The sequence below is a fragment of the Thalassophryne amazonica genome, chromosome 17 (genome assembly GCF_902500255.1).
Source record: "Thalassophryne amazonica chromosome 17, fThaAma1.1, whole genome shotgun sequence".
NCBI lineage: Eukaryota > Metazoa > Chordata > Actinopteri > Batrachoidiformes > Batrachoididae > Thalassophryne > Thalassophryne amazonica.
Window position 1 is genome coordinate 1,889,264 of NC_047119.1, and position 26,158 is coordinate 1,915,421.

The 26,158-nt window shown below is 41.6% G+C and overlaps 1 protein-coding gene across 1 annotated transcript; it reads right to left on the reverse strand.

Moving 5' to 3' along the window:
• Positions 1 to 1,198: 1,198 nt before the first annotated feature.
• ckmt2a (creatine kinase, mitochondrial 2a (sarcomeric)) lies at positions 1,199 to 26,158 on the reverse strand. The gene is made up of 10 exons (XM_034192628.1): positions 26,138 to 26,158; positions 24,289 to 24,473; positions 7,428 to 7,626; positions 7,255 to 7,350; positions 6,948 to 7,169; positions 4,811 to 4,896; positions 4,472 to 4,595; positions 1,737 to 1,871; positions 1,511 to 1,636; positions 1,199 to 1,353 (listed from the first exon to the last, which is right to left on the reverse strand). Exons 2-10 carry the CDS (start codon positions 24,429 to 24,431, stop codon positions 1,237 to 1,239), a joined length of 1,248 nt encoding a protein of 415 aa, XP_034048519.1. The 5' UTR covers positions 24,432 to 24,473; positions 26,138 to 26,158; the 3' UTR covers positions 1,199 to 1,236.

Consider the following 26,158-nt stretch of genomic DNA (forward strand, 5'->3'; position numbering starts at 1 on the left):
TCAGCTCTGAGTCCTTTCTTGTTTGCAGTGGTGATGGACAGGTTGACAGATGAGATCAGACAGGAGTCCCCATGGACTATGATGTTTGCAGATGACATTGTGATCTGTAGTGAGAGTAGAGAGCAAGTTGAGTCTAGTCTGGAGAAGTGGAGATATGCTTTGGAGAGAAGGGGAATGAAAGTCAGTAGAAGCAAGACTGAGTACATGTGTGTGAACGAGAGGGAGCCCAGTGGAATAGTGCAGTTACAAGGAGTAGAAGTGGTGAAAGTAGATGAGTTTAAATATTTGGGGTCAACTGTTCAAAGTAATGGAGAGTGTGGTAGAGAGGTGAAGAAGAGAGTGCAGGCAGGGTGGAGTGGGTGGAGAAAGGTGGCAGGAGTGATTTGTGACCGAAGAATATCAGCAAGAGTGAAGGAGAAAGTTTACAAAACAGTAGTGAGACCAGCTATGTTGGACGGTTTAGAGACGGTGGCACTAACAAAGCTGGAGGTGGCAGAACTGAAGATGTTGAGATTCTCTTTGGGAGTGACAAGAATGGACAAGATTAGGAGGTGAGACTGAGATGGTTTGGACATGTGCAGAGGAGGGACCCAGAAGGATGCTGAGGATGGAGCCATCAGGCAGGAGCAGAAGGAGGACAAAGAGGAGGTTCATGGATGTGCTGAGGGAGGACATGCAGGTGGTTTGAGAGACAGAAGAAGACACAGAGGACGGGGTGAGATGGAAATGACTGATCTGCTGTGGCGCCCCCTAACGGGAGCAGCTGAAAGAAAAAGAAGAGTTTTCACATTAAACATGATCAAAGTCCAACAATTTCTATGAGTGATCACAAAAATGATGTTGCTGTAATCAAAATGAAACCAGACAGAGTTCGTTTTAGACTTCTGTGACATATGTAACAGGAAAAACCTCCACACCCTCAAAATGTCTTAATTCTTCTTCAGATTATTCAAAGACAGCTAGTGAAAAAAAGAATCACATGCCAATCTAAATTCTGTTTGATTTATTTCCTGCACATTTTGGACAGAGATCTTCCTCCACGTGCAAAAGCTTCAGTGTAAATTCTTCACAGGTGAGTTTGGGCTTCCATTGAACCAGCTCTCTGCTTTCTCAGCCACATAATGTGTTCAGCTCTCTGATATATCTGCAGAGCACATTTTTAAAGTCTATTTTTTTTATTTTATCTTGGCCCTGCAGGGTGTGGGCATCTGGACCACAGAGGAGGAAGCTGAACCCTTATTTCCTAAACTGTGAAATGGGAGGTGGAACTTTGATATCTTGATTATTCTCCAGCTTCTTCTCACAGTCGATCAGGTAGTGAACCCCATCAATCAATAACTGGACCAGCTCCACCTGAACACACAATAAGAGACAAACAGGAGCCTCACGGGTCAAATAATGTGGAAGTGGATCTGAATGTGAGACAGACGTGAAACAGGTTCAGTATCAGGAGTCTTCTGTTCTCTGCTCCAAACAAAACACATGAGCAACTAGATATTTGACAAATCACCTCAGATTTGCCCAAACGGTCGTTGTTGGAAATGTCAAAGACGTCTCCTGTAGCAGCCGTGTCGACCCCCCCGGTGCCTCGCTTCTGCAGTCTCAGGTTTTCAAGGATTTTGGGAAATCGTGTGTCCTACATAGTGATTATATATCAGCAGACTTTATATGTAAAATAATGGATGTATGCTGTGTGTGTGTGTGTGTGTGTGTGTGTGTGTGCATGCGTTTGTCACCTTGCTGAGTTTTGGCAGGCGCACGTGCACACCCGCCCTAAGACCAGTGCCCAGGTTGGACGGGCAAGTCAGGATGTAGCCCAGACGTTCATTCCACATGAATTCCCAGCCCCGCTGCTGGATCAGGTGCTCCACCTTCAGCATAGGACATGAGTTCAGAGGTCACACGAGTCAGAACTCATTCAACACTCAATAAGCAGTTGGAAAAATCTAGGCAACTACTCAGGGCTCTAAAGTTCAGGTGATCCCACACAGGCACGCATTTCTCATTCCTAAATAAAAGTGTTTTATCCAAACTGTGATTCAGAAACACGTTTTAAAAACTTTCATTCCATCACAGTACTTTTGATCTATTTTTCTTGTGTTCTGGGGCCTTTTATGAAGCTGTAACTTGCAGTCTTCTGCACCTGGTTTAAAAATCAGCGTCCAGAAAATACAAACATCCAAATTCTCAACCACTACAAAAGTAAGTTTCTTTGGCTTCTCCTTTTTCGTTTGGGGCCACCAAAGCACCGCGCAACATCGAACAATAAAATAATACACAGAATAATAACAGAACTGTTCCGCTGGCAGCAGCATGCAGCAGGTTTAATGCTCCAGTTTTGTTGTGGTGGGAAGAAAAGGAATTTAGGCCTTTTTTAATTTATTTATTTATTTATTTTTAGGGTAAAAGATAAATGAGCCATGTTCCAAAATATAACACACACTGCATATGTGGAAGCAACATGGCACGACTATAATATTAAAATATGACAGCGCCACCGACTGGCAAAAAAGAAAAAGATCCTTACATTTTCTTTGACGTTTGTTTCATTGCAGGCAGCATGAACATTTGTTAAGTACTACAGTACAGATTTACAATCACAAATGTCATTTAAAATGTTACTATGCAAAAAGAAAGAAAGAAAAAAGCCTTATGTTAACCCTGACCAGAAGGGTTAACATAAGGCATCTGGGTTGGACAACACACAGTGGAAATGTGTATTGTGGTCAGGCAAATCTGACCACAAATCCAAAGATGAAAAGTACCATCCAGTCAGTTAGCAACAACAAGTCCAAAAGTCAGGGTCTGTCGTGGTCTGGGATTGTGTCAGTGTCCCAAGAACAAAGATAATTTATACTTCTGTAATGTCAGCATTAATCCAGAGAATTACAGAGCATCCAGAAAGTATTCACAGCCCTTCACTTTTTCCACATTTTATTATTCCACAATGTAGTAAATGCATTTTCCCTCAAAATTCAACTCACAACACCCCATAATGACAACACAAAAAAGCTTCTTTTTAAAATTTTGTAAATGTATTAATAATAACAAAACTAATTAATCACATGTCCATAAATATTCACAGCTTTTGCTCAATACTTTGTTGATGCACCTTTGGCAGCAATTCCAGCCTCAAGTCTTCTTGAATATGGTGCCACAAGCTTGGTGTAACTATCTTTGGGCAGTTTGGTTCATTCCTCTTTGCAGCACCTCTCAAGCTCCATCAGGTTGGATGTGGAGCGTCGGTGCACAGACATTTTCAGATCTCTCCAGAGATGTTCAATCAGATTCAGGTCTGGGCTCTGGCTGGGCCACTCAAGGACATTCACAGAGTTGTCCTGAAGACACTCCTTTGATATCTTGGCTGTGTGCTCAGGGTCATTGTCCTGCTGAAAGATGAACCGTCGCCCCAGTCTGAGGTCCAGAGCGCTCTGGAGCAGGTTTTCATCCAGGATGTCTCTGTACATTGCTGCATTCATCTTTCCCTCAATCCTGACTGGTCTCCCAGTTCCTGCTGCTGAAAAACATCCTCCAGTGAAGCATGATGCTGCCACCACCATGCTTCACTGTAGGGATGGTGCCTGGTTTCCTCCAAACATGACGCCAAAGAGTTCAGTCTTTGTCTCATCAGACCAGAGAATTTTGTTTCTCCTGGTCTGAGAGTCCTTCAGGTGTCTTTTGTCAAACTCCAGGTGGGCTGCCATGTGCCTTTTACTAACGAGTGGCTTCCGTCTGGCCACTCTACCATACAGGCCTGATTGGTGGGTTGCTGCAGAGATGGTTGTCCTTCTGGAAGCTGAGCTCAATTTTGAGCTCAGCTTAGGGGAGGTTGTGGTCTAGTGGTTAAGCATTGGGCTCGAGACCAGAGGATCCTAACTTCTGGATATGGCCCTAAATGTTTCAAATCTGCAGTGATTAAACCATTATTTAAGAAATCTAATCTTGACCCTAGTGTATTGAAAAACTATAGGCTGATATCAAGTCTATCATTTTGCTCTAAAATTCTGTAAAAGTGGTTTCACAACAGCTTGTGGAAATGCAGTCCATTTCATTTACCATTCATGGCAAAGACTGTGAATACTTATGTACACATAATAAATTTACAAAAATCTCAAAACCTTTTTTCACATTGTCATTATGGGGTACTGTGTGTAGAATTTTCAGGAAAAAAATGAATTTCATCCATTTTGGAATAAGGCTGCAACATAACAAAATGTGGAAAAAGTGAAGTGCTGTGAATACTTTCTGGATGCTCTGTATGTGCTTAACTCGAACACTTAGAAACCACTATGAATTAAACATAGTGGGAGGGCGGTGGGTCATTCAGTGATCAGATGTCAAGGCTGCACAGAAACATATATTATGTAACTCAGAATCACATGACATTAATTTGCAGGTGTCAAACATGCGTGGTCCTTCTTATTATTTGATGTTTTGCAGGAGCTGTTGCTGTGTCTTGGATCCACAGTACCTGTTTGAGTCCTCTGCAGAATCGCTCAAACACTCTCTTCATGTTGCCTCCTTTCTCCATGGAGATGACTCTGGTGTGGTCCTCCTCATTCACCCAGATCAGGAAGGTTTTCTCATTGTTGTGCCTGAACAGAACCAGAACCAGAACCAGATCCAGGAACTAAATAAAGTGGCAGTGACTCATGCACATTGCCCACTATTTATGTGCTGTTAGAATTTTGCTTTGCATTAACATAAACATAGTGCAGACATGCAAGAAGTGTCAGTGAGATCACAGAAATGGATGTCACACTCTGAAGAGTCACCCAGCAGGCGTGCAGGACAGTGGAATGGACCCTACCAGATACCCCGGGCATCTGGCCAGTCTCTGGCCATGAAGGCACAAGTCAACAGTGGAGAGACGGGCTTGTCGAACAAGAAGTGGTCCTAAAGGTGGGCAAGGACAAGCAAGGGAAAAAAAAAACTGAAAGAGGAAACAGAAGAAGAACTTAAAGTGGTCATGATGAAGAAAAGTTTGTATGGAGGAGAAAATATGTTTTGACTGAACTTCACACGACAAAAATCAACATTATAAGAGGGTTTGTCCAATAAATTCAAGACATGAAGGAAGACGGTTTTAAGAAATTCTGACATTGTGCCCTTCAAATGACTGCAGAGGTCATTGTTTCCCAATCCTGGTCTGTGGGACCCAAAGTATGGCACATTTTCCATTTGTTCTGATCAGTCAGTCAGGTGTGTTCATTAGCTGAACACACCTGACTGGGCTGATACTTAGGAACCCAAAGTACTTACAAACTTTGGGTTCCAAGGACCAAGATTGAGAAACATTGTCATATATTATTTATACATTACAAACACAGATGAGCAGCCATGTAAAACCATGGTTCCCAACCCGGGGTCTGAGCCTAAAGAGGGCATCAGTGGGGTCTGAGACTCTGAGGTTGTCAAAATTAGAAGATCATTTATTAAATAAAGACATAATAACACACTTACCTGACAATCAAAAATAATTAACCTTCAAGCAATCAAGCCATGTTAGCAACTAATATGGTCAGATAATTTTTATAGCATCAAGTATAGTAGAACCGGTGACGAGCAAATATGCCAACAGTTTAACACAAATCTCAATGAACCCGTCGGTAATCTTTTGTGACAATCATGAGCTATTTTCATCCTCACTCTGGGCATCAAGAATCCGTCTCAGTGTTTGTGCAGCTGTAAATCTTGCTATTCTAGGTTTGTTGGTGTTGCTGCAACACGGTAAAATATAATGATTAGAGTTGGCAAATTAGAAAACCATCTGACTCTATAACGTTGAAAATCTCGTAGATATTCCCAGGGCCATAAGTGACCTGCACAAGTTTGGATTATAGTTGCCACACAGATTGGCTGATCCTTGCAAAATTCTATGAACAAATAGATTGACAAATTCATAGTAGGAAACTTATTTCTGATTAAAACTAGAAAAATGGTGCAGAAAAATATACACCCAGTGTCATAAATGACCCCACTTGGTCACTTGAGGATTAAAATATCATTTTCTTTGGATGAACAAAAGAGAAAATTAGTAAAAAGAATTATAATAGCAGTTGTGCCCCCCCCCCCTCCCCCCCCCAAAAAACACATTCAGAATGAATCACTTTTTTCTTTTGGGGTTTTGTGGCAGCCCTGGGGGTGGGGGGGCTGAGGCTTTGTTTGGTGTGTGTATGTGTGTGTATATCCCGGTTGGGGGGGGTGGTGGTTTGAGAACCACTAATGTAACAAACAACAACAACAAACAAAAAGAGCAGTCAGAGATTTCTGACGTCTACCAATCCAGATCCAGATCACCTCCACAATTTAATGACGTCTTCTACGACCTAATCTGTATCTGTGCTGAAAATTTGATGAGAATCCATGAAGTGGTTGTGATCCTTCAAAGCCTATATAAAGTGAAACTTGATCCAGAATCCGGATCTGGATCACCTCCAAAATTCAGTGGAGTCTTCTTTGATCTAACATCTATCTGTGGTGAAAAGTTCGTCAAAATCCATGCAGCAGTTTTGATGTAGTCCTGCTAACAGACAGAGACTTGGTGGACGTAGTAAAAGTTCCACAGCACAGAGGAAAGTCTGCGTCTGATGCTTTGTTCTGACTACTTTTTGTTGAGTCTTGCTCATGTTCTGTTTTTAAGCTCAAACCCCCCCCATCACCCTGCCACACCCACCCACAGGTTGGCACCATAGACAGCGTCACTATGAAGCAGGTGCACGAGCAGCACGCCACCGTGCCGTTACCAGAAGAGCAAATGAGTGCACATCAGTCCAGGGTCCTGTTCCAGAGCCACCAGGCACCTGTTTTGGACTTTGTGCTGTGGAGCAGTTTTTCCCTTAATGGGAAAACGCTCCTGTGGGTTGGATCTGAGTGTGTGAACGAGGCACGTATGTGGCTGTAAAGATTTTGAGGAGTTGTGCATTTTCTCGCCTGCTGTTGCGCACATCAATGAGCTGCTGCTGCTCCATCTCCGTCATCTCTCCCAGGCTGTAGTAGTGTCCAGACAGGTCGCCCTCGAGGCCCGCCAGGGCCGTCACAACCACCCGCTCCACCTCACGACGCTCAGCCCTGGAACACGCCGGTGGGAGGCTCAGACCGCGGATACTGCGGCCGGTCCGGACACGAGATGACAAAACGTACTTCTCATCAAACACACCGCGTGCTATCTGAAGGTTGAGAAGACAAAATGTCATCCCATCATGTGGAGCGTCGGAGGGGATTCACACAGATGTTTCGGCACAAACAAGCCACCTTGGAGTCATCCAGGTCAGTGGGATGTGTCATGGTTCTGGGGTTGTAACCATTGTGCCTATCTTTGATGACTGGGTCAAAGAGGTCAGCAAACACCTGGAGGGACACCACAGTACACTTCAGCTTCACTCAGCGGAGCGTCAGAAAAATACGAGACCGATGACCTCACTTACTTCATAGCTCTCCTCATCACCGGCCACACAGCCCACTGTCTTGATGAAAGGGTGACCAGGGTTGTCTACCCCAGTTTGGATGCACTGGTCTAAGGTCCAGTTGTTGGGAGTGACTTTGTCCCTCAGTTTGGCATAAATGGCCGGAGTGAGAGCCGAGGCCATGCAGTTGTTGTGTTTTCTCACATCAGGATAATCAGAGCTGCAGGACGGATGGAAACACTACTGTCAAGTTATTTTGTTTTCAGGAAAAGCACATTTCCTCTCATTCCTGGAAAACGGAGCGTGTAGCTCAGTGGATAAGGAGGTGGCCTGCCAGCATGTAGACCTGCGGTCAAATCCTGCTCACGTTAGCCTTCTGTGTCCTTGCACAAGATACTTTTGGCCTGAAATACTGGGATCCCAGATCATGAGTGCTACAGTGCACCCAGAAAATATGAAGTCAAAGGAATTGTTTGTAGACCTCCAAGACAGGATTATTTGGAGGCACAAATCTGGGGAAGGGTAGAGAGACATTTTTGCTGCTTTGAAGGTCCCAGTGAACACAGTGGCCTCCATCATCCATAAATGGAAGAAGTTCAGATCCACCAGAACTCTTCCTAGAGCTGTACACCCGTCTAAACTGAGCAATCGGGGGAGAAGGACCTTAGTCAGAGAGGTGACCAAGAACCTGATGGTCACTCTGTCAGAGCTCCAACATTCCTCTGTGGAGAGAGGAGAACCTTCCAGAAGGACAACCATCTCTGCAGCAATCCACCAATCAGGCCTGTATGGTAGCATGGCCAGACGGAAGCCACTCCTTAGTAAAAGGTACATGGCAGCCCACCTGGAGTTTGACAAAAGGCACCTGAAGGACTCTCAGACCAGGAGAAACAAAATGGTCTGATGAGGCTGTTATTTCTGCCAAAGGTGCATCAACAAAGTACTGAGCAAAGGCTGTGAATATTTAAAACGTGATTTCTATTTTTTTATTTTAATAAATTTGCAATAATAATAATAATAATAAAAAAATCCATGTTGTCATTATGGGGTGTTGTGAGTAGAATTTTGGAATCTGGACATAATCACCAGCACCAGCAGGGCTCCAGGCCTTCATAGGAAAAGAGTGGGTCTTTTTTTGTGTTCTCATGCTACATAGTTTCCAAAAGATTGGAGTTGAAGTTATTTTTTTTTGCATATATCCTTAATTTGATTGACCCAAGGACAGTGGTGGGCACAGATAACCAAAAAATGAACTTCGATAACAGATAATCAGATAAGCGTTGGGACCAGGAGGCAGAGTTGTAGTCTTACACACCTCTCTGCAGCTTCTCTCCCCCTGCCATCCCCTCATTACCCCATCCCCGTAGAGACGGTGCCTGCTCCCAGACCACCAATAACCAGCAAAAATCTATTTAAGCATAAAAATTCAAAAAGAAAAAATAATATAGTACCTTCAATTGCACCACAGACTAAAACAGTTAAATGTGGTCTATTAAACATTAGGTCTCTCTCTTCTAAGTCCCTGTTGGTAAATGATATAATAATTGATCAACGTATTGATTTATTCTGCCTTACAGAAACCTGGTTACAGCAGGATGAATATGTTAGTTTAAATGAGTCAACACCCCCGAGTCACACTAACTGTCAGAATGCTCGTAGCACGGGCCGGGGCGGAGGATTAGCAGCAATCTTCCATTCCAGCTTATTAATTAATCAAAAACCCAGACAGAGCTTTAATTCATTTGAAAGCTTGTCTCTTAGTCTTGTCCATCCAAATTGGAAGTCCCAAAAACCAGTTTTATTTGTTATTATCTATCGTCCACCTGGTCGTTACTGTGAGTTTCTCTGTGAATTTTCAGACCTTTTGTCTGACTTAGTGCTTAGCTCAGATAAGATAATTATAGTGGGCGATTTTAACATCCACACAGATGCTGAGAATGACAGCCTCAACACTGCATTTAATCTATTATTAGACTCTATCGGCTTTGCTCAAAAAGTAAATGAGTCCACCCACCACTTTAATCATATTTTAGATCTTGTTCTGACTTATGGTATGGAAATAGAAGACTTAACAGTATTCCCTGAAAACTCCCTTCTGTCTGATCATTTCTTAATAACATTTACATTTACCCTGATGGTCTACCCAGCAGTGGGGAATAAGTTTCATTACACTAGAAGTCTTTCAGAAAGCGCTGTAACTAGGTTTAAGGATATGATTCCTTCGTTATGTTCTCTAATGTCATATACCAACACAGAGCAGAGTAGCTACCTAAACTCTGTAAGGGAGTTAGAGTATCTCGTCAATAGTTTTACATCCTCTTTGAAGACAACTTTGGATGCCGTAGCTCCTCTGAAAAAGAGAGCTTTAAATCAGAAGTGTCTGACTCGGTGGTATAACTCACAAACTCGTAGCTTAAAGCAGATAACCCGTAAGTTGGAGAGGAAATGGCGTCTCACTAATTTAGAAGATCTTCACTTAGCCTGGAAAAAGAGTTTGTTGCTCTATAAAAAAGCCCTCCGTAAAGCTAGGACATCTTTCTACTCTAAATAAGAACAACCCCAGGTTTCTTTTCAGCACTGTAGCCAGGCTGACAAAGAGTCAGAGCTCTATTGAGCTGAGTATTCCATTAACTTTAACTAGTAATGACTTCATGACTTTCTTTGCTAACAAAATTTTGACTATTAGAGAAAAAATTACTCATAACCATCCCAAAGATGTATCGTTATCTTTGGCTGCTTTCAGTGATGCCGGTATTTGGTTAGACTCTTTCTCTCCGATTGTTCTGAGTTATTTTCATTAGTTACTTCATCCAAACCATCAACATGCTTATTAGACCCCATTCCTGCCAGGCTGCTCAAGGAAGTCCTACCATTATTTAATGCTTCAATCTTAAATATGATCAATCTATCTTTGTTAGTTGGCTATGTACCACACGCCTTTAAGGTGGCAGTAATTAAACCATTACTTAAAAAGCCATCACTTGACCCAGCTATCTTAGCTAATTATAGGCCAATCTCCAACCTTCCTTTTCTCTCAAAGATTCTTGAAAGGGTAGTTGTAAAACAGCTAACTGATCACCTGCAGAGGAATGGTCTATTTGAAGAGTTTCAGTCAGGTTTTAGAATTCATCATAGTACAGAAACAGCATTAGTGAAGGTTACAAATGATCTTCTTATGGCTTCGGACAGTGGACTTATCTCTGTGCTTGTTCTGTTGGACCTCAGTGCTGCTTTTGATACTGTTGACCATAAAATTTTATTACAGAGATTAGAGCATGTCATAGGTATTAAAGGCACTGCGCTGCGGTGGTTTGAATCATATTTGCCTAATAGATTACAGTTTGTTCATGTAAATGGGGAATCTTCTTCACAGACTAAAGTTAATTATGGAGTTCCACAAGGTTCTGTGCTAGGACCAATTTTATTCACTTTATACATGCTTCCCTTAGGCAGTATTATTAGACGGTTGTTGGGTAGTTTCTCCTCCAAACATTCTTAAAACCTTTTATAAGACAAACAGAGTCAAGAAACACCAGTGAGACAGAAAGTCAAATTAATCACGCGCGGAGTGCAGTCCAGGCTGTACACCAAGGCTACACTAAAGTCTGGCCTGTTCTCCCGCTCTTTTTATTAGAGAGGCCCTCATCACATAAAAAAACTTGTCCTAAGGGTGGGGGAAGGATGACGCAAGACAAGTTTCTTCCCGTAACCTAAACACATACGTCAATAAGTGCAGCTGTAAGGAAAAACAGTTTCTTTCTTTTACTCTTATCGTCGAAGGTCAGCACATCTCGTTCGTCTGTTGCAGTTATCAGCTGTTGTGCATCTGCCTGGAGTGTCCTGGTCTTCACACTAAGCATCACATCACAACAGTCAAAACAACCTTCAGGTCTATTACTCCCAGTTCATGACTGACCCCGTCATGCTTCACTCCCAGTCGTTAGCGGCTACAAAAACAAGTTGTATAATAATAATAAGTACATCCAGCTCTTCATTCCCAGTTCAGATTGACCCCAGCATGCTAAAACAAGGTTGAATAACACGTACATTCTTAGGGTTACTTTTAAGACAGGTGCATAACAGCACAATAACGTTTTCATAAGAAAGAAGACAAGGGTACAAATGTTTAACAGTGATAACATATATATATATATATAAAATCCTTAACATTTCCCACCTGTTTATCGCCTGTTAAACATATAGTAGTAGTTATCACCTAACTTAGCACTTCTTTCTTGAGATTTTCACTAAGAGGTTCATCATGGTACGTAAAGCATCTATTTCAGTGTTTTGAGCTGCTACTATTTTTTCAGTTACATTCATGAACAGACCCAATCGATAATTCAGTGTTTCAATCATTAATGAATTTTTTTCTTTTTTTTTTTTTTTCCCCACTCCTATCCAGGGGAACAATGAATGTGCTATTTTATCTCCTACAGACCACAATTTTTGGTCCTTTGGTACATCCGAGCCCCACATGTGATCATGTGGTAACACATCTGGGTATATCAATCTCCTCCGTCTGGTGCTGCCATTCTTCTCTGTGGAGGTCCTTGGCACTACCACATATGTATGGTCAGTCACCTGGGTAGGTGCACACACACCACCCCAATTTGGTGGGAGACTCATGTACAGTCTGGAACCACAAAGCCAATAGATGTCATCATACACCGGAGTACCATTTACAGGTGGTAGCAAAAACTTACTAACATAAGCACATGATTCATCCGTTCCCCATGGACAGGAGCCTGTATAATTACATCCCCGTCCAATGTGATGAAGATAAGTACCATCCACATATTATGTTTTGGTATATATGAGGGTGTCCATCTGTCTCATTCACATTATGAATAAACCTCTTCTGACGTTGCTTGCGTTGTTCTCTGGCTCGGTCCACAGTGAGCTGCAATTCTTGGGTCAACCACCAGGCCAGGAATCCGAGGAGCACGAAACACACTAAGATCACAACGCAACCGGCTGCCCTACCAACAGTCCGGCAGCGGCGGCGCTGAGCACGCCGCTCCGGGGTCTGCTGTAGTTCAGTCATGATTGCTAGGATACAGTGTTGTTAACCACCTCACCTAATAGTGCACGGATCTCCCTGCTTCACTGGCATTGAGACAATCTATTGCTAATTAAATAGACTCCCTTTGTAGCCAGACTTCCCCTTACACTGTGGAGGCAGCCAACACACGCTGTATCTTACAGTGATGTATCCACGTTGATCTCTCCGCTATCTTTACTGCAGTTGGTGTTGTTAACAGCACTTGGTATAGACCTTCCCAACGAGGACTGGACCAGTTCTTCCTCTTAATCACTCTGATGAACACCCAGTCTCCTGGCTAGACTACTGGAAGGCCGTCCTGTGGAAGATCAAAATTATTTGGCAGTAAATGTGTTTAAGTTATCTCTTTCTGTGTTAATGTCTTTTTCATAAAATTTGCTAATGTTTGTTCCTCATCTGCTGTTTTAGTATCCATGTCAAAATTGGTAGACGATATGGTCGTCCATAAAGTATCTCAAATGGTGTTAACCCTGATGGTGTTGGTGTTATTCTCATATACAATTTTACTAGGTCCAAACATTCAATCCAGGTTCGTTTTCTCTTCTATACATTTCCTTAATCTTATTTTTATTGTGCCCTTTGTCCTTTCCACTAATCCTGCACTGTGTGGATGATGAGCACAATGATTTTTGAGATTAATCTGTAGCGCTTCTCCTACGTATTGCACTATTGTATTAACAAAATGCGCTCCATTATCTGAATAGACTGTTTCTGGTATTCCAAATCGTGGAATGATGTCTTTGCACAATGCTTTTAGCCACTGTAAGTGCATCTGCATGTTTTGTAGGGAACAATTCTACCCATTTTGAGAACGCATCAATTATGACTAAACAAAATTCTTTTCCTTCATGTTTACTCAGCTGTATATAATCCATATACTTGAAAGGGATATTGTGGTGTTGGAAATTTGCCTCTTTGGGGTCTCAAATTGCCTTGTGAATTGTGTTTTGCACATGTCATGCATGCTCTACAATGCTGTTTTGCATATGCATCGAACCCATAAAGACAAAAAATAGATTGTCTATCATACCCCCTGATGAGACATGCGTCACGCCATGGCTCATAATAGCCGCCCATTTAAACATATTTCTTGGCAATATGGGTTTCTTCTGTGGTCACACGTACAAATCATTTGCATATGTAGCCCCTTTAGTTATCCACATTTGTTTTTCTCTGTCAGTTGCCTGCTGTTGCATGTCAGCAAGCAGTGTACGACCTAAATGCAAATCTGGAGTGGTGTCCTGTACAACAAAAATAGAAGAAGCCGCTGCTGCCTCTTTTGCTGCTCTGTCAGCAAAATCATTTCCTTTTGAAACACTGTCAGAGCCTTTGGTGTGAGCCGCACATTTGCATATAGCAATTTGTTGAGGCAATTTCACAGCTTGCAGTAGTGCAGTTAGGAGAGTGGCATGAGTCACCGGCCTTCCAGATGATGTCACCATCCCACGCTCTTCCCACAGTTTTGCAAACACATGCACTGTGCTGAAAGCGTACTGGCTGTCTGTATAAATTGATACAGCCGTACCTTTAAACAGATAGCAAGCTGCAGTTAAAGCAACTAATTCAGCTGCTTGTGCTGAAAATGATGATGGCAATGAAGCAGAATCCAATACTTCTGAATTTGTGACAACAGCATATCCAGATTGTGTTTGTCCATAAGCATTTTTAGTGGAAGAACCATCCACATACACAATTGTACTGTTTGGGATGGGTGTGTCCCGGAGGTCTGGGCGTGCTTTTGTACAGACCGTAGCTACATCAAGACAATTGTGCGGCTCACCATCCTCAGGTAAAGGTATCAATGTGGATGGATTCAATGTTGTACAGCGCTCTACCGTAAGGTGTGGTTGTGATAATAGCAAGGACATGCACGAAAGATGTCTTGCTGGGGACAAAAGGCTCATGTTTGTCTGCAACAGAAGTGCAGAAACTGCATGTGGAACTTTCAGTGTCAACTGATGGAATAGAACAACATTACTGCTACTTTGAACAGCCATAGAGGCTGCAACAACAGCCTGTACGCATGGTGGTAGAGCACTTGCCACTGCATCCAATTTAGATGAGTAGTAGGCAACTGGCCTCAATTTTGAGCCATACACTTGAACCAAAACACTAGTCATGAACTTATTCTTACAATCAACTGTTTGAATGAACGGTTTACTATAATCTGGTAGTGCCAAAACTGTGGATGACACTAATGTTTGTTTTACTTTTACAAAAGCTTCCTCAGCATCTCTGTTCCATTCCAACACGGTTGACATTGAAATATCATCCTTGTACATCAAATCAGAAAGTGGACTAGTCAATTCTGCATAACAGGGAATCCATGCCCTGCAGTAATTTGTCAGTCCAAGAAATGACATCATCTGCTTTTTGGTTTGTGGTTTTGGAGCGTGCAAAATTGCTTCCTTCCTGTCAGACAGGATCGTGCGCCCTGTGGCTGATAATTCATGTCCTAAATATTTTACTTTATCCCTACACAACTGAACTTTGTTTCTACTCACTTTGTGGCCATTATCAAATAAGAAACATAATAATGCTACTGTGTCAGTTATGCAGTTTTCTCGTGTGTCAGAGGCAATCAAAATGTCATCAACATACACTAACAGTTGGCTATCTGCCGGTGGAACGAAATTGGCTAAACATGCTGACATGACTTGAGAATAAATAGTTGGGCTCTCTGCGTAACCCTGCGGTAATCTGGTAAATGTATATCGTTGTCCTTTAAAGGTAAAAGCAAACCAGAATTGACTATCTGGATGTACTGGCACAGAGAAAAATGCATTACTTATGTCAATTACTGAGAAACTATTAGAATTTGGTCTCAGCGAATTTAACAAGGTGTGTGGATCTGGAACACATGGTGCTCTTTTAATCACAGCAGCATTTACTGCCTGCAGATCTTGAATCATTCTCCACCCCACTGAGGGCGGAGCCTTTTTTACAGGAAATATGGGTGTGTTACATGGTGAATCTGGACATGGCACTATTACTCCTGCTGCTAATAAATCCTCTATTACTGGCCTGATTCCGTCAATTGCATCAGGTTTCAATGGATACTGTCTTACACATGGTCTGTATTCTGTTTTTGGTCTTATAACTACAGGTTGTGCATTTTTTATCAGTCCTACGTCTGAAGGACCTGTTGTCCACAATCCTGATGGTACCGAAGAGAGAAGATCATCTTCGTCAGGACTCAACTGAAACACTCAGGATTGTGAAGTGGACACATCAATATGTGTTCCAGCTGTCAGCACCAATGAGACATTAACTGGCACTTTATACAATTTAGTTGATGGACTGAACTCCGTTCGTGGTCCAACTCTGCTCCAATCAGTGGCTGACAAAGCTGTTATGACTGTCAGTCCCAATTCTTGCCATTCTGTCAAATATGGTTTACAAAGTGACACATGTAATGGCATACCTGTGAATCTCAATTTTGAAACATCTTCAGTGGCACCTGTTACTGTTATGACGGCTGTTGAGTTGCCATCATGAATCAAATCGGTCATTGTCAGCTTCACAGGTGAAACATTTTTCAATTTGTTTTCATAGTCACCATCCGGACCTGGAGGATCTTTATGCCACATTGTGACATGCAGGTCAGGTGGTGACATCTTTTGTTCAGGATTTTTTAGTAGGGCTGTCGCTTGCAAGACGACATCTTTACCCCATCTTGCAGCATCTTCTTCTGAAATGTCAAATGTATAGTAATAGTGGAATGTGGGGTCATTGCTTTCTTCTCTTACCATGTTAACGCCTCCTGTGCGTTCAACAACTAATTTCCCTTGTTCCACAATTATGGACAAGCCCAATGCAGTCAATCCGTCTCGTCCTAAAAGGTTAACTGGACATTGTGGCATGTTCAACACTGACATAGTACATGTCAGGCCAAATGGATCTGTCAACGTTATGGGTTTGGTGATAGGGACGTCTGATGTTTGTCCATTTGCAGAGCGAACCCTAAAGATTTCGTTGCTTAATTGATGGACAGGTATGTTGTCATTACATGTGGTTCTACATGCTCCTGTATCACAAAGGAATGTCACTGGTCGTCCATTTACCAACAAAGTCACTTCTGGTTTTGGTACCGGATTTCCCAGTAAGGCACACAGATCCATATCACAATCAGACTGCCTATCTGATGTGGAATCATGGATTATGGATTCTAGTCATTGTGGATACTGTGGCTGCGGAGGATTATTCCGTTGTGGAATTCCTCCTGCTGCTCCCTCAGTAGGTGGATTCGGACAATTTCTATACATATGTCCCTCTCTCCCACAGTTCCAACAAATCAGGGGACCACGTGGTGGCCCTCCCTGCTGTTGTGGTTGCCATGGTCCTTGACGTTGTGGCTGTCCACCTTGTCTATTTTGCCATGGCTTTTTGGGGCGTTTGCACTGCTTCTGCTGTCTTAAGTTACCCTGTTGGTAACATATTTCATCATCTCCATGTGCTACATACACTCCTTTGTTGCTGTTTCTTGTCTTTTTCTGCTTTAAGACTCCTTCTGCATGACAGCAGTGTGTATGTGTTTCTTCCAATGTGCCTGTAGGCAATCCAATCCAATGTTTCTGTATCCAAGCTTTTATATCCATATTGGAATGTTGGATCAGAGCGTTTTTCAATTGTTGTTCATACACTGGTGTTCCTGGCAATATGCCACTATGGACCCTAAATACACTCTCAAATCTGCATCTAAACTCTGTCCATGGTTCTCCTTCTTTCTGTGTTGTCCTGGTAATTTCAGTATAATTTATCTTTGGTCCTAACACACCTTTTGCACGTGTAATCATAGCTTCCACTCTTGTTTTCAAGACTGGATCATCATGTGGCAACGGTACGCCATCCTGGTCTGCAGGATTCCAGTCTCCGCGTATCTGACTCCATTTAGGGCCACATGCTTTCATCCACACCTGTTGGACTTCAGGTCCACTAAGGTGGTAAGAACTTCTAATGTTTTCTATATCCTGCATAAATCCCTCGATGTCGACATGTGGCGATGGTATCATGTCGACTGCTGCTTTGATATCATCAGCATTCCATGTTCGATATACGAGCATGGTTGATCGATGTCCTGCTGTTCCTGCACGAGGATTTGGTACTTCTATCATAGGATAGGCACCTCCCTGGTCACTGTGTTCCACCATGGGAGGGGCTGTAGGCACTTTCGCTTGACTGCGTGTTTGTGGTTTTTCTGGTTTTTCTGGTTTTTCACTTTTTACCTTAGGTTTTACTGCTAAATCATACTGTGGTGGCGGTACATCGTCATCCTCTGGTAGAGGAGATAAGGGTGTTGTTGTCACCGACGATCCAGCCGGCGGTGGTTGCTGAGGCTGTTCTGGTTCTCTGTGCTGAATTATCACATCTTCTTCTGCCTTACCTACAGCTTTCTTTTTCCTTGCTTTCTCTAATCGTCGCTTCTCTGCTCCCTTCTGTCTGTTCTCTGCTTCCTCCTCCCAAAATGCCACTAAATCTGCCCCTACTTTCTGCATCTTTTTCTCATCACCTTTATGTTCCTGTTCTAACTCCTTCTTTAGCTTCTGTATACTGATCAGGTTCAGTCGTCCGTCAAAGTCATGTTTATTTATCCAGGTCTCCAATTTCTTTGTTGCTTTTGGATTTTTTGCTTCCATAAATTTCCAGTCGTCAGTTGATAAATTTTCCTTATTTTTAGACGTCTTACCCCCCATTTTTATTATCCCTTGTTATAATTTGGACTTCAGACGGGGGCACACCTAGGGTGTTCTAAATCTGAAGTTTTCACACTTTCTTTGGACGTGACAATTAATTTGCCGTCGTGTGGTTGATTCCTTTCACCTCCCCGTAGGAAGCGGAATCACTTGCCTCCGCATCCACACACACGGTTGCCACTAACGTTGTCCAAAGTATTACACTTTCACACAGTTATTTACACTTACACAAAACACTATTTACACATAGAAACACTTTTAATAATCGTACGCGTATTCTTATGCCAGGGGAGCTCGCCCTCCCGTGAAATTTAACTAATGTCCTGCATTAGGGGACTCCGCCGTCCCTGCCAGATTTAACTGCTTTTTTACAGTGCACGTATTTCTACCCGGGATTTCCTTTACGTATTAAAACAGAGGAGTCCGTACCCTCCTTCCGGAATTTAACTACGGGCGTCCCTCGCAACCGTAGAGGAGTCCGCCCTCCTCGCGGATTTTAACTGCTTTGCATTAACAGACGATTCCACGCCATCGCTTACGGAGTTTAACTGTTTTATGTGATCTGATCACCACTCACTCAGTACTGTTACAAAGAAATTCTACTCACTGACTCGACTTCCTGTCTGTCTTCTTCGGGAAAATCTCGTCAACCAGACGATGCCAACGGTGGTCGACAATTGCAGACACGATCAATCGATCGGACCTTGGCCAAGGATTTACGTCTGGACTTGGCGACCCCCGCTGGACACCTCCGGTGTTGTTGAGCTCCCGGACGTAGCCCCCAGTCAATGTTGGGTATTTTCTCCTCCAAACATTCTTAAAACCTTTTATAAGACAAACAGAGTCAAGAAACACCAGTGAGACAGAAAGTCAAATTAATCACGCGCGGAGTGCAGTCCAGGCTGTACACCAAGGCTACACTAAAGTCTGGCCTGTTCTCCCGCTCTTTTTATTAGAGATGCCCTCATCACATAAAAAAACTTGTCCTAAGGGTGGGGGAAGGATGACGCAAGACAAGTTTCTTCCCGTAACCTAAACACATACGTCAATAAGTGCAGCTGTAAGGAAAAACAGTTTCTTTCTTTTACTCTTATCGTCGAAGGTCAGCACATCTCGTTCGTCTGTTGCAGTTATCAGCTGTTGTGCATCTGCCTGGAGTGTCCTGGTCTTCACACTAAGCATCACATCACAACAGTCAAAACAACCTTCAGGTCTATTACTCCCAGTTCATGACTGACCCCGTCATGCTTCACTCCCAGTCGTTAGCGGCTACAAAAACAAGTTGTATAATAATAATAAGTACATCCAGCTCTTCATTCCCAGTTCAGATTGACCCCAGCATGTTAAACAAGGTTGAATAACACGTACATTCTTAGGGTTACTTTTAAGACAGGTGCATAACAGCACAATAACGTTTTCATAAGAAAGAAGACAAGGGTACAAATGTTTAACAGTGATAACATATATATATATATATATATAAAATCCTTAACAACGGTATTGCTTAAATTTTCATTGTTACGCAGATGATACCCAGCTTTATCTATCCATGAAGCCAGAGGATACACACCAATTAGCTAAACTGCAGGATTGTCTTACAGACATAAAGACATGGATGACCTCTAATTTCCTGCTTTTAAACTCAGATAAAACTGAAGTTATTGTACTTGGCCCCACAAATCTTAGAAGCATGGTGTCTAACCAGATCGTTACTCTGGATGGCATTACCCTGATCTCTAGTAATACTGTGAGAAATCTTGGAGTCATTTTTGATCAGGATATGTCATTCAAAGCGCATATTAAACAAATATGTAGGACTGCTTTTTTGCATTTACGCAATATCTCTAAAATCAGAAAGGTCTTGTCTCAGAGTGATGCTGAAAAACTAATTCATGCATTTATTTCCTCTAGGCTGGACTATTGTAATTCATTATTATCAGGTTGTCCTAAAAGTTCCCTAAAAAGCCTTCAGTTGGTTCAGAATGCTGCAGCTAGAGTACTGACAGGGACTAGAAGGAGAGAGCATATCTCACCCATATTGGCCTCTCTTCATTGGCTTCCTGTTAATTCTAGAATAGAATTTAAAATTCTTCTTCTTACTTATAAGGTTTTGAATAATCAGGTCCCATCTTATCTTAGGGACCTCATAGTACCATATCACCCCAATAGAGCGCTTCGCTCTCAGACTGCAGGCTTACTTGTAGTTCCTAGGGTTTGTAAGAGTAGAATGGGAGGCAGAGCCTTCAGCTTTCAGGCTCCTCTCCTGTGGAACCAGCTCCCAATTCAGATCAGGGAGACAGACACCCTCTCTACTTTTAAGATTAGGCTTAAAACTTTCCTTTTCGCTAAGGCTTATAGTTAGGGCTGGATCGGGTGACCCTGGACCATCCCTTGGTTATGCTGCTTTAGACGTAGATTGTGGGGGGTTCCCATGATGCACTGTTTCTTTCTCTTTTTGCCCCGTATGCATCACTCTGCATTTAATCATTAGTGATTGATCTCTGCTCCCCTCCACAGCATGTCTTTTTCCTGGTTTTTTCCCTCAGCCCCAACCAGTCCCAGCAGAAGACTGCCCCTCCCTGAGCCTGGTTCTGCTGGAGGTTTCTTCCTGTTAAAAGGGAGTTTTTCCTTCCCACTGTAGCCAAGTGCTTGCTCACAGGGGGTCGTTTTGACCGTTGGGGTTTTACATAATTATTGTATGGCCTTGCCTTACAATATAAAGCGCCTTGGGGCAACTGTTTGTTGTGATTTGGCGCTATATAAAAAAATTGATTGATTGATTGATGTGTACAGTGATGATGATTATGATGTGTGTGGTGATGATGATATGTACAGTGATGATTATGATGTGCACGGTGATGATGATGATATGTACAGTGATGATTATGATGTGCGCGGGGGTCGTTTTGACCGTTGGGGTTTTTCGTAATTGTTGTATGGCCTTGCCTTACAATGTGGAGTGCCTTGGGGCAACTATTTGTTGTGATTTGGCGCTATATAAGAAAAAAGTTGATTGATTAATTGATTAATTGATAAGTGAAAAGTTATCTTTGATAAAGATGAAATGATAAATCACCCAAAAATATATCGGAAGTTACAGATAACCGATAAATTCCGGTATTGTCTCCGGTACACTTACAACTACTAACAAGCTGATTTTGAGTTTTAACACCACAATCACTTTTGGAAGCATCAAAAGCAACAACAGACCCAAATAATGAGTCAGCACTTCTGCCTTTGAGCATCCTGCCCCCTGCTGGAATCTCCTATTTACTACATGACTTCCAGCACAGAAGCAACTGAGAAGAGCCACAAAGCTCAACTCTCTACTTAATCACCGGGCTGCCGTCAGGCCGAGGTCTTGGAAAATAAAGCAGTGCTGAGTTATGGTTTGGTGTATAAATAAAATGTATATTGATAGAATAACTCCATTAATGTCAATTCTGTCATTTGTGCAAAGTTAAAATATAACATATCTTTTAATGTTGAATAATGCACTAATTCTGAAGTTTTGTAACAAACATAGACAGATGGCATTCTGGGTAAAATGTGCCTCTGCTCACACTGATTGGATGATTCATTCTATGTAAACCAACACGTTAATGTGACATGTGTCATGTGCTGGTGTTTACAGATAAATGTGCTTTTGTAAAATATGCCGTTTTATTTGTAAAAAAGGCATTTTCAAAAAAAAAAAAAAAAAGAGCCAAATTGTAATTAGATAACCGTCTGATATAACCGGTGTCAAAATAAATAGTACACTGCCATTCGCCCTATTGACGTATCCCATAATCCCTTGCGCGCCAGAGAGTCGCTGCAGTCAAACAACATATAGAGAATCAACACGATGACAGTTGTAAATTAATATTATACTACAAAAATATATTTTTTATGCTTTTCGTCACGTTAATAAGAGACTGCTGCATGATATCCTGAAAACTTGCTAAAACAATTATAACAAATAATCCGTGTCTGTTACATTTAATATGTGTGGAATTTAATAAACGCAAACTGAATTTCAGACATATTATATATATTAGTCTGGAACAAAGAGGACAAACAGTGTTGTAAAGAACAATAATCAAGACGTTAAAGAGCAAACTTCACTTTCCCCAGAACGACATGATCAGGAAGCGATTGTAGCTCACAGCAGCTCCCACTGAAAATAACAGAGAGACAGACTGTGATTCTCACGTTTACATAAAACAAACACAATAACAACGTCTATAAACCCAGAGAATATATTCACGAGAATTTTAGGCACAATATAAAAATAGTTTTATGTTGCAATGTTAATGGTGTTGTCTGTGTGCAGCGGTTAAAGTGCAGCTTTTGTAAATTAAGTTTGAAAAAAAAGATTCTGTTTATGTTTTGCTTCTGGAAACACGAGTCCAACGTGTGGTTTTTGAATGTACAATGAGTACAGTGATTGAAAATATCAGCCCAGCTTCAGTCTGAATACTGCCATGAACACTACTGGCCAGTAGATGGCAGTAGAGACCTTGAAAACTTGCAAACACAAAATTCCAGATAATCTGTGTTGCTACTTGCTACTTTTAAGATGCATGGAATTTAATAAAAGCAAACACAATAACGTCTATAAACCCAGAGAATATATTCACATGAGTTTTAGGGACTAGAGTTTAATGATAGTGTCCTGATCAGAGCCTGTTCCTGTCATGAACGTACTGAGATTACCGCCCTGAGATTACCCTATCACCCATAATGCACCTGTTCACAGCATGTCCACACTAAAACCTTAAAAATTAGTGCATTACTTTAAAACTAAAAAATATATCTGACATTTTCACTTTATAAAACTTCAGAAGTGACGTTAATTTAAATAACTTGTCCGAAATAAGTTTGGTTAAAATTTGATCCATAAGTTAAAAATGTATGCCTCTGGATGCCTTGGGTGATATTGGCCACGTATCAGTATGGGGTTAAAAAAATTTTTGACCAGTTGTCCTTTGACTACAGAGGACAGCGCGGCTTCTAGAAGAAGCCGCGCTGTCCTCTGTTTGCAGAGGTTAGAACTCTACATCTGTTCACTTTTGCTTACCATGTTAATTGTCTAAAAGTTATTGGACAAAAAAATTATTGGAAGATAGTTAGTTCGATAATGGTTTTCAGAGTTATCTGAAAACATAATCCAATAATGAAAACTTTATCTTCGATAATTATTGGTTATCGGATTATCGGAACTGTGCCCACCACTGCCCAAGGACAGTAAAATATTAAGTACAAACCTGTGAGGCACTCAGATTCCCTGGACATTTTTAAGACTAAAATGTGTTTTTACTCCTTTTGTTATAAATTGTTTTTATTTTTTTTTTAATCTGTTTTATTATTTTACTTGTCTTAATTGTGTATTTTAATCTTTTAACTTACTCACTTATTTTAAATTTGATTTTGAACTATTTTGTGTGAGGCACCTTGAGGCAACTTTTGTTGTGATTTGGCGCGTTATAAATTGATTAAATTATAATTAAATGATGCGCCCACCAGGGTGGTTTGATTCAGAGACTGAAATGTAAACTTCATCTTCACCAACAAAACTATCACCTCCCACCCGTCCTGGATACCAGAGAACTACTATAGCAGTAGCCCCTATAGGGCAGGAGTAAAGCTGCCTCAAGGAGAGGAAACTGTTATTACTCCTTCTCCTCCTCCTACTGAAGTGCTCAACAGTTTGTGTTACTCCTTGTATGTCGAAGTATATGTGAGCCAATTCTGAGGTGCTGTTTGGACAGGAGAGGGACATACAGCTGTCTCTTAGTATATAGATGATTTAAATGGTTCATGTTAATATTTGCCACCTGAAAGTATGTAAGTAAGAATGTGAATGCACTTAAACGTACTTTAAAATGCATATTTTCACAATTATTATACATTCTGTTCCCCTGCCTTTAAACAATCATTGCCATACTGGACAAAACAACAACAAAAAGTTTGCAGACGTGCCACTGGTCCAACGCCACTTTGGTTCTTTTACAAAATTGGCAAAAATGTGTTAATTTTGTATTAATGTCTTGATGTGCTGCTTACTGTTCTCATCCATCACCTGCTCACGTTCCTACTGAATGTGAGCTGTTCAGGTTTACTGGGACTAGTTGCCACTTGCCTGGGAGGATACAGCTTCTTTCTCATCTCTGCAGACAAAAAGCTGTTTTCACTGAAGAAGAAGCCAGTCGCCATGGTTCCCATGCCCAAACTGGCCAAAAGTACCGGCCGTTTGGACATGAGACGCATGAAAGAGCTCGCCATCTCTCCACTGGCTGAGTTATTTGAGCAGTGGTTGGAAAAGAACTGCAAAAAAAAAAAGAGTAGAAGAGAAACAAAAACAGCAATGATAAAGCCACTACAGATCCTGCACTTTGAGCCAGATTGTTGACCTATGAACCTTGTCTTTGTTCTTGATTTTTGATCTTGACTTTTGATCCTGATTATTTGTCTTTAATTGCTGATCTTTGAACTTTGCCAAGGAATTAATAGGATTAAGAAATGAAATAGTTTTGACTGTGTTGAATGTTTGGTCTCCAAAGTAAAGGTCAAACAAGGTCAATGTCCATTGGATTCTATGACATGTGACATATGTTACCCTATAACATGCCAACTAAACATGACACATGGTCCAAACTGTGCCTTTTTAAAAACCCTATTAACTCGACCAGTAATTTGAATCACTTTTTTTTTAACCAAAATTGGAGTAACTTTTGACCCCTGTACAAAGTGAAACTGACCTTTGTCACCATTTTTGCTGCTTGTATCTCCATAATTCCTGAATATTCAGTCACAGATAGTCCAAACTATACCTTTTTGTAATCTTTGTGATCACACAAATAATGTGGAATAGTTTCAATATAATTAGAGCATTTTTCAAGTTTGACCCCTGTGTAATCCTTCATTGACCCCTACTTGGCCAGCAATTGATAAATCAAGTGGACACTCTGCTTTTTCAAAAGACTCATGTCAAAGGAGTATTTGTGCTGAATTTGGTGCTTGTTTCACCATTTGCAGGATTCTTCTGTAAATATTCGGTTTTCTGCTGCACTAATATGTAATATTTTGTTTGAAAAGTAATTTTATTTTCTAAATATGAATGTTTTTCTGTTGAAGCAACTGTGTGTGATGTTTGATCATATTTTTTACTTTATAGTTAGTAGGTGGTGATGAGGCAGCGTGTGTGTGTGTGTGTGTCTCGAACCCGTCTGATATATCACCCTAAGCTCCGGCTGTTCTGGGTTCTGGCCCTGCTGTGTCCTTCTCACAGGGTGGGTCGTCTTCATGGGTCTTAATATAGAAGGACATTAATCCTGCTCAGAGCTAAAACACAGAGCACGTCCAAGTGTGCCACTGCAGCATGAAGAAAGGAAGCCAAGAAACTCAGGCTGCACTTTTCCCTCTGTGTGTGTGTGTGTGTGTGTGTGTGTGTGTGTGTGTGTGTGTGTGTGTGTGTGTGTGTGTGTGTGTGTGTGCAGGTTTGGGTCAGTGCTGCTAGTGTTAATGCTAGCTGAATGTGCTGCTGTGATCCGGTGCCAAGAACCGAGACGTCACTGACATTCTGAACTGGTCATGAGACCAGAAAGACAGACACGAGGCCAAGTCAGTGACGGGTCGAGGAAAGAGTGACCAGGAAGTGAACGGAACCATCAGGATCAGGATGTCAGCACTTTGAGGTCACACAGACTGTAAGAGGCCTCAGGAACATTTTCAGCTCCACGTCTGTCGTATGACTTTGTAAAGAAATAAATTAATGAAGTTGCTCAGAGGAACATTAAAAGTTAGAAGGCTGCAAACTTTTCTTGTTTTTTTGTTTAACTTACTGTGTTCACCTTGAAGATTTCATCACTTTGACTCTAAATTATTTACTCTTACATATCACTATGAACAAGTTAAAGCCGACAACGAAGCTGAAATATTAAAGTATTTTTCATGTTCAGTGATAGAAAATCAAACAGCAGATACTCCACCTGCAGGAAGGCTGCTGGCTC

Bases quoted from the DNA above. Each gene is read 5' to 3' on its own strand.
- ckmt2a (XM_034192628.1), bottom strand. From the start codon at position 24,431: ATGGCGAGCTCTTTCATGCGTCTCATGTCCAAACGGCCGGTACTTTTG. The intron at 7,351-7,427 runs GTAAGTGAGGTC...GTGTCCCTCCAG, and splicing joins GTGATGAGGAGAGCTATGAA to GTGTTTGCTGACCTCTTTGA. The intron at 1,872-4,471 runs GTACTGTGGATC...CCTATGCTGAAG, and splicing joins TCTGCAGAGGACTCAAACAG to GTGGAGCACCTGATCCAGCA.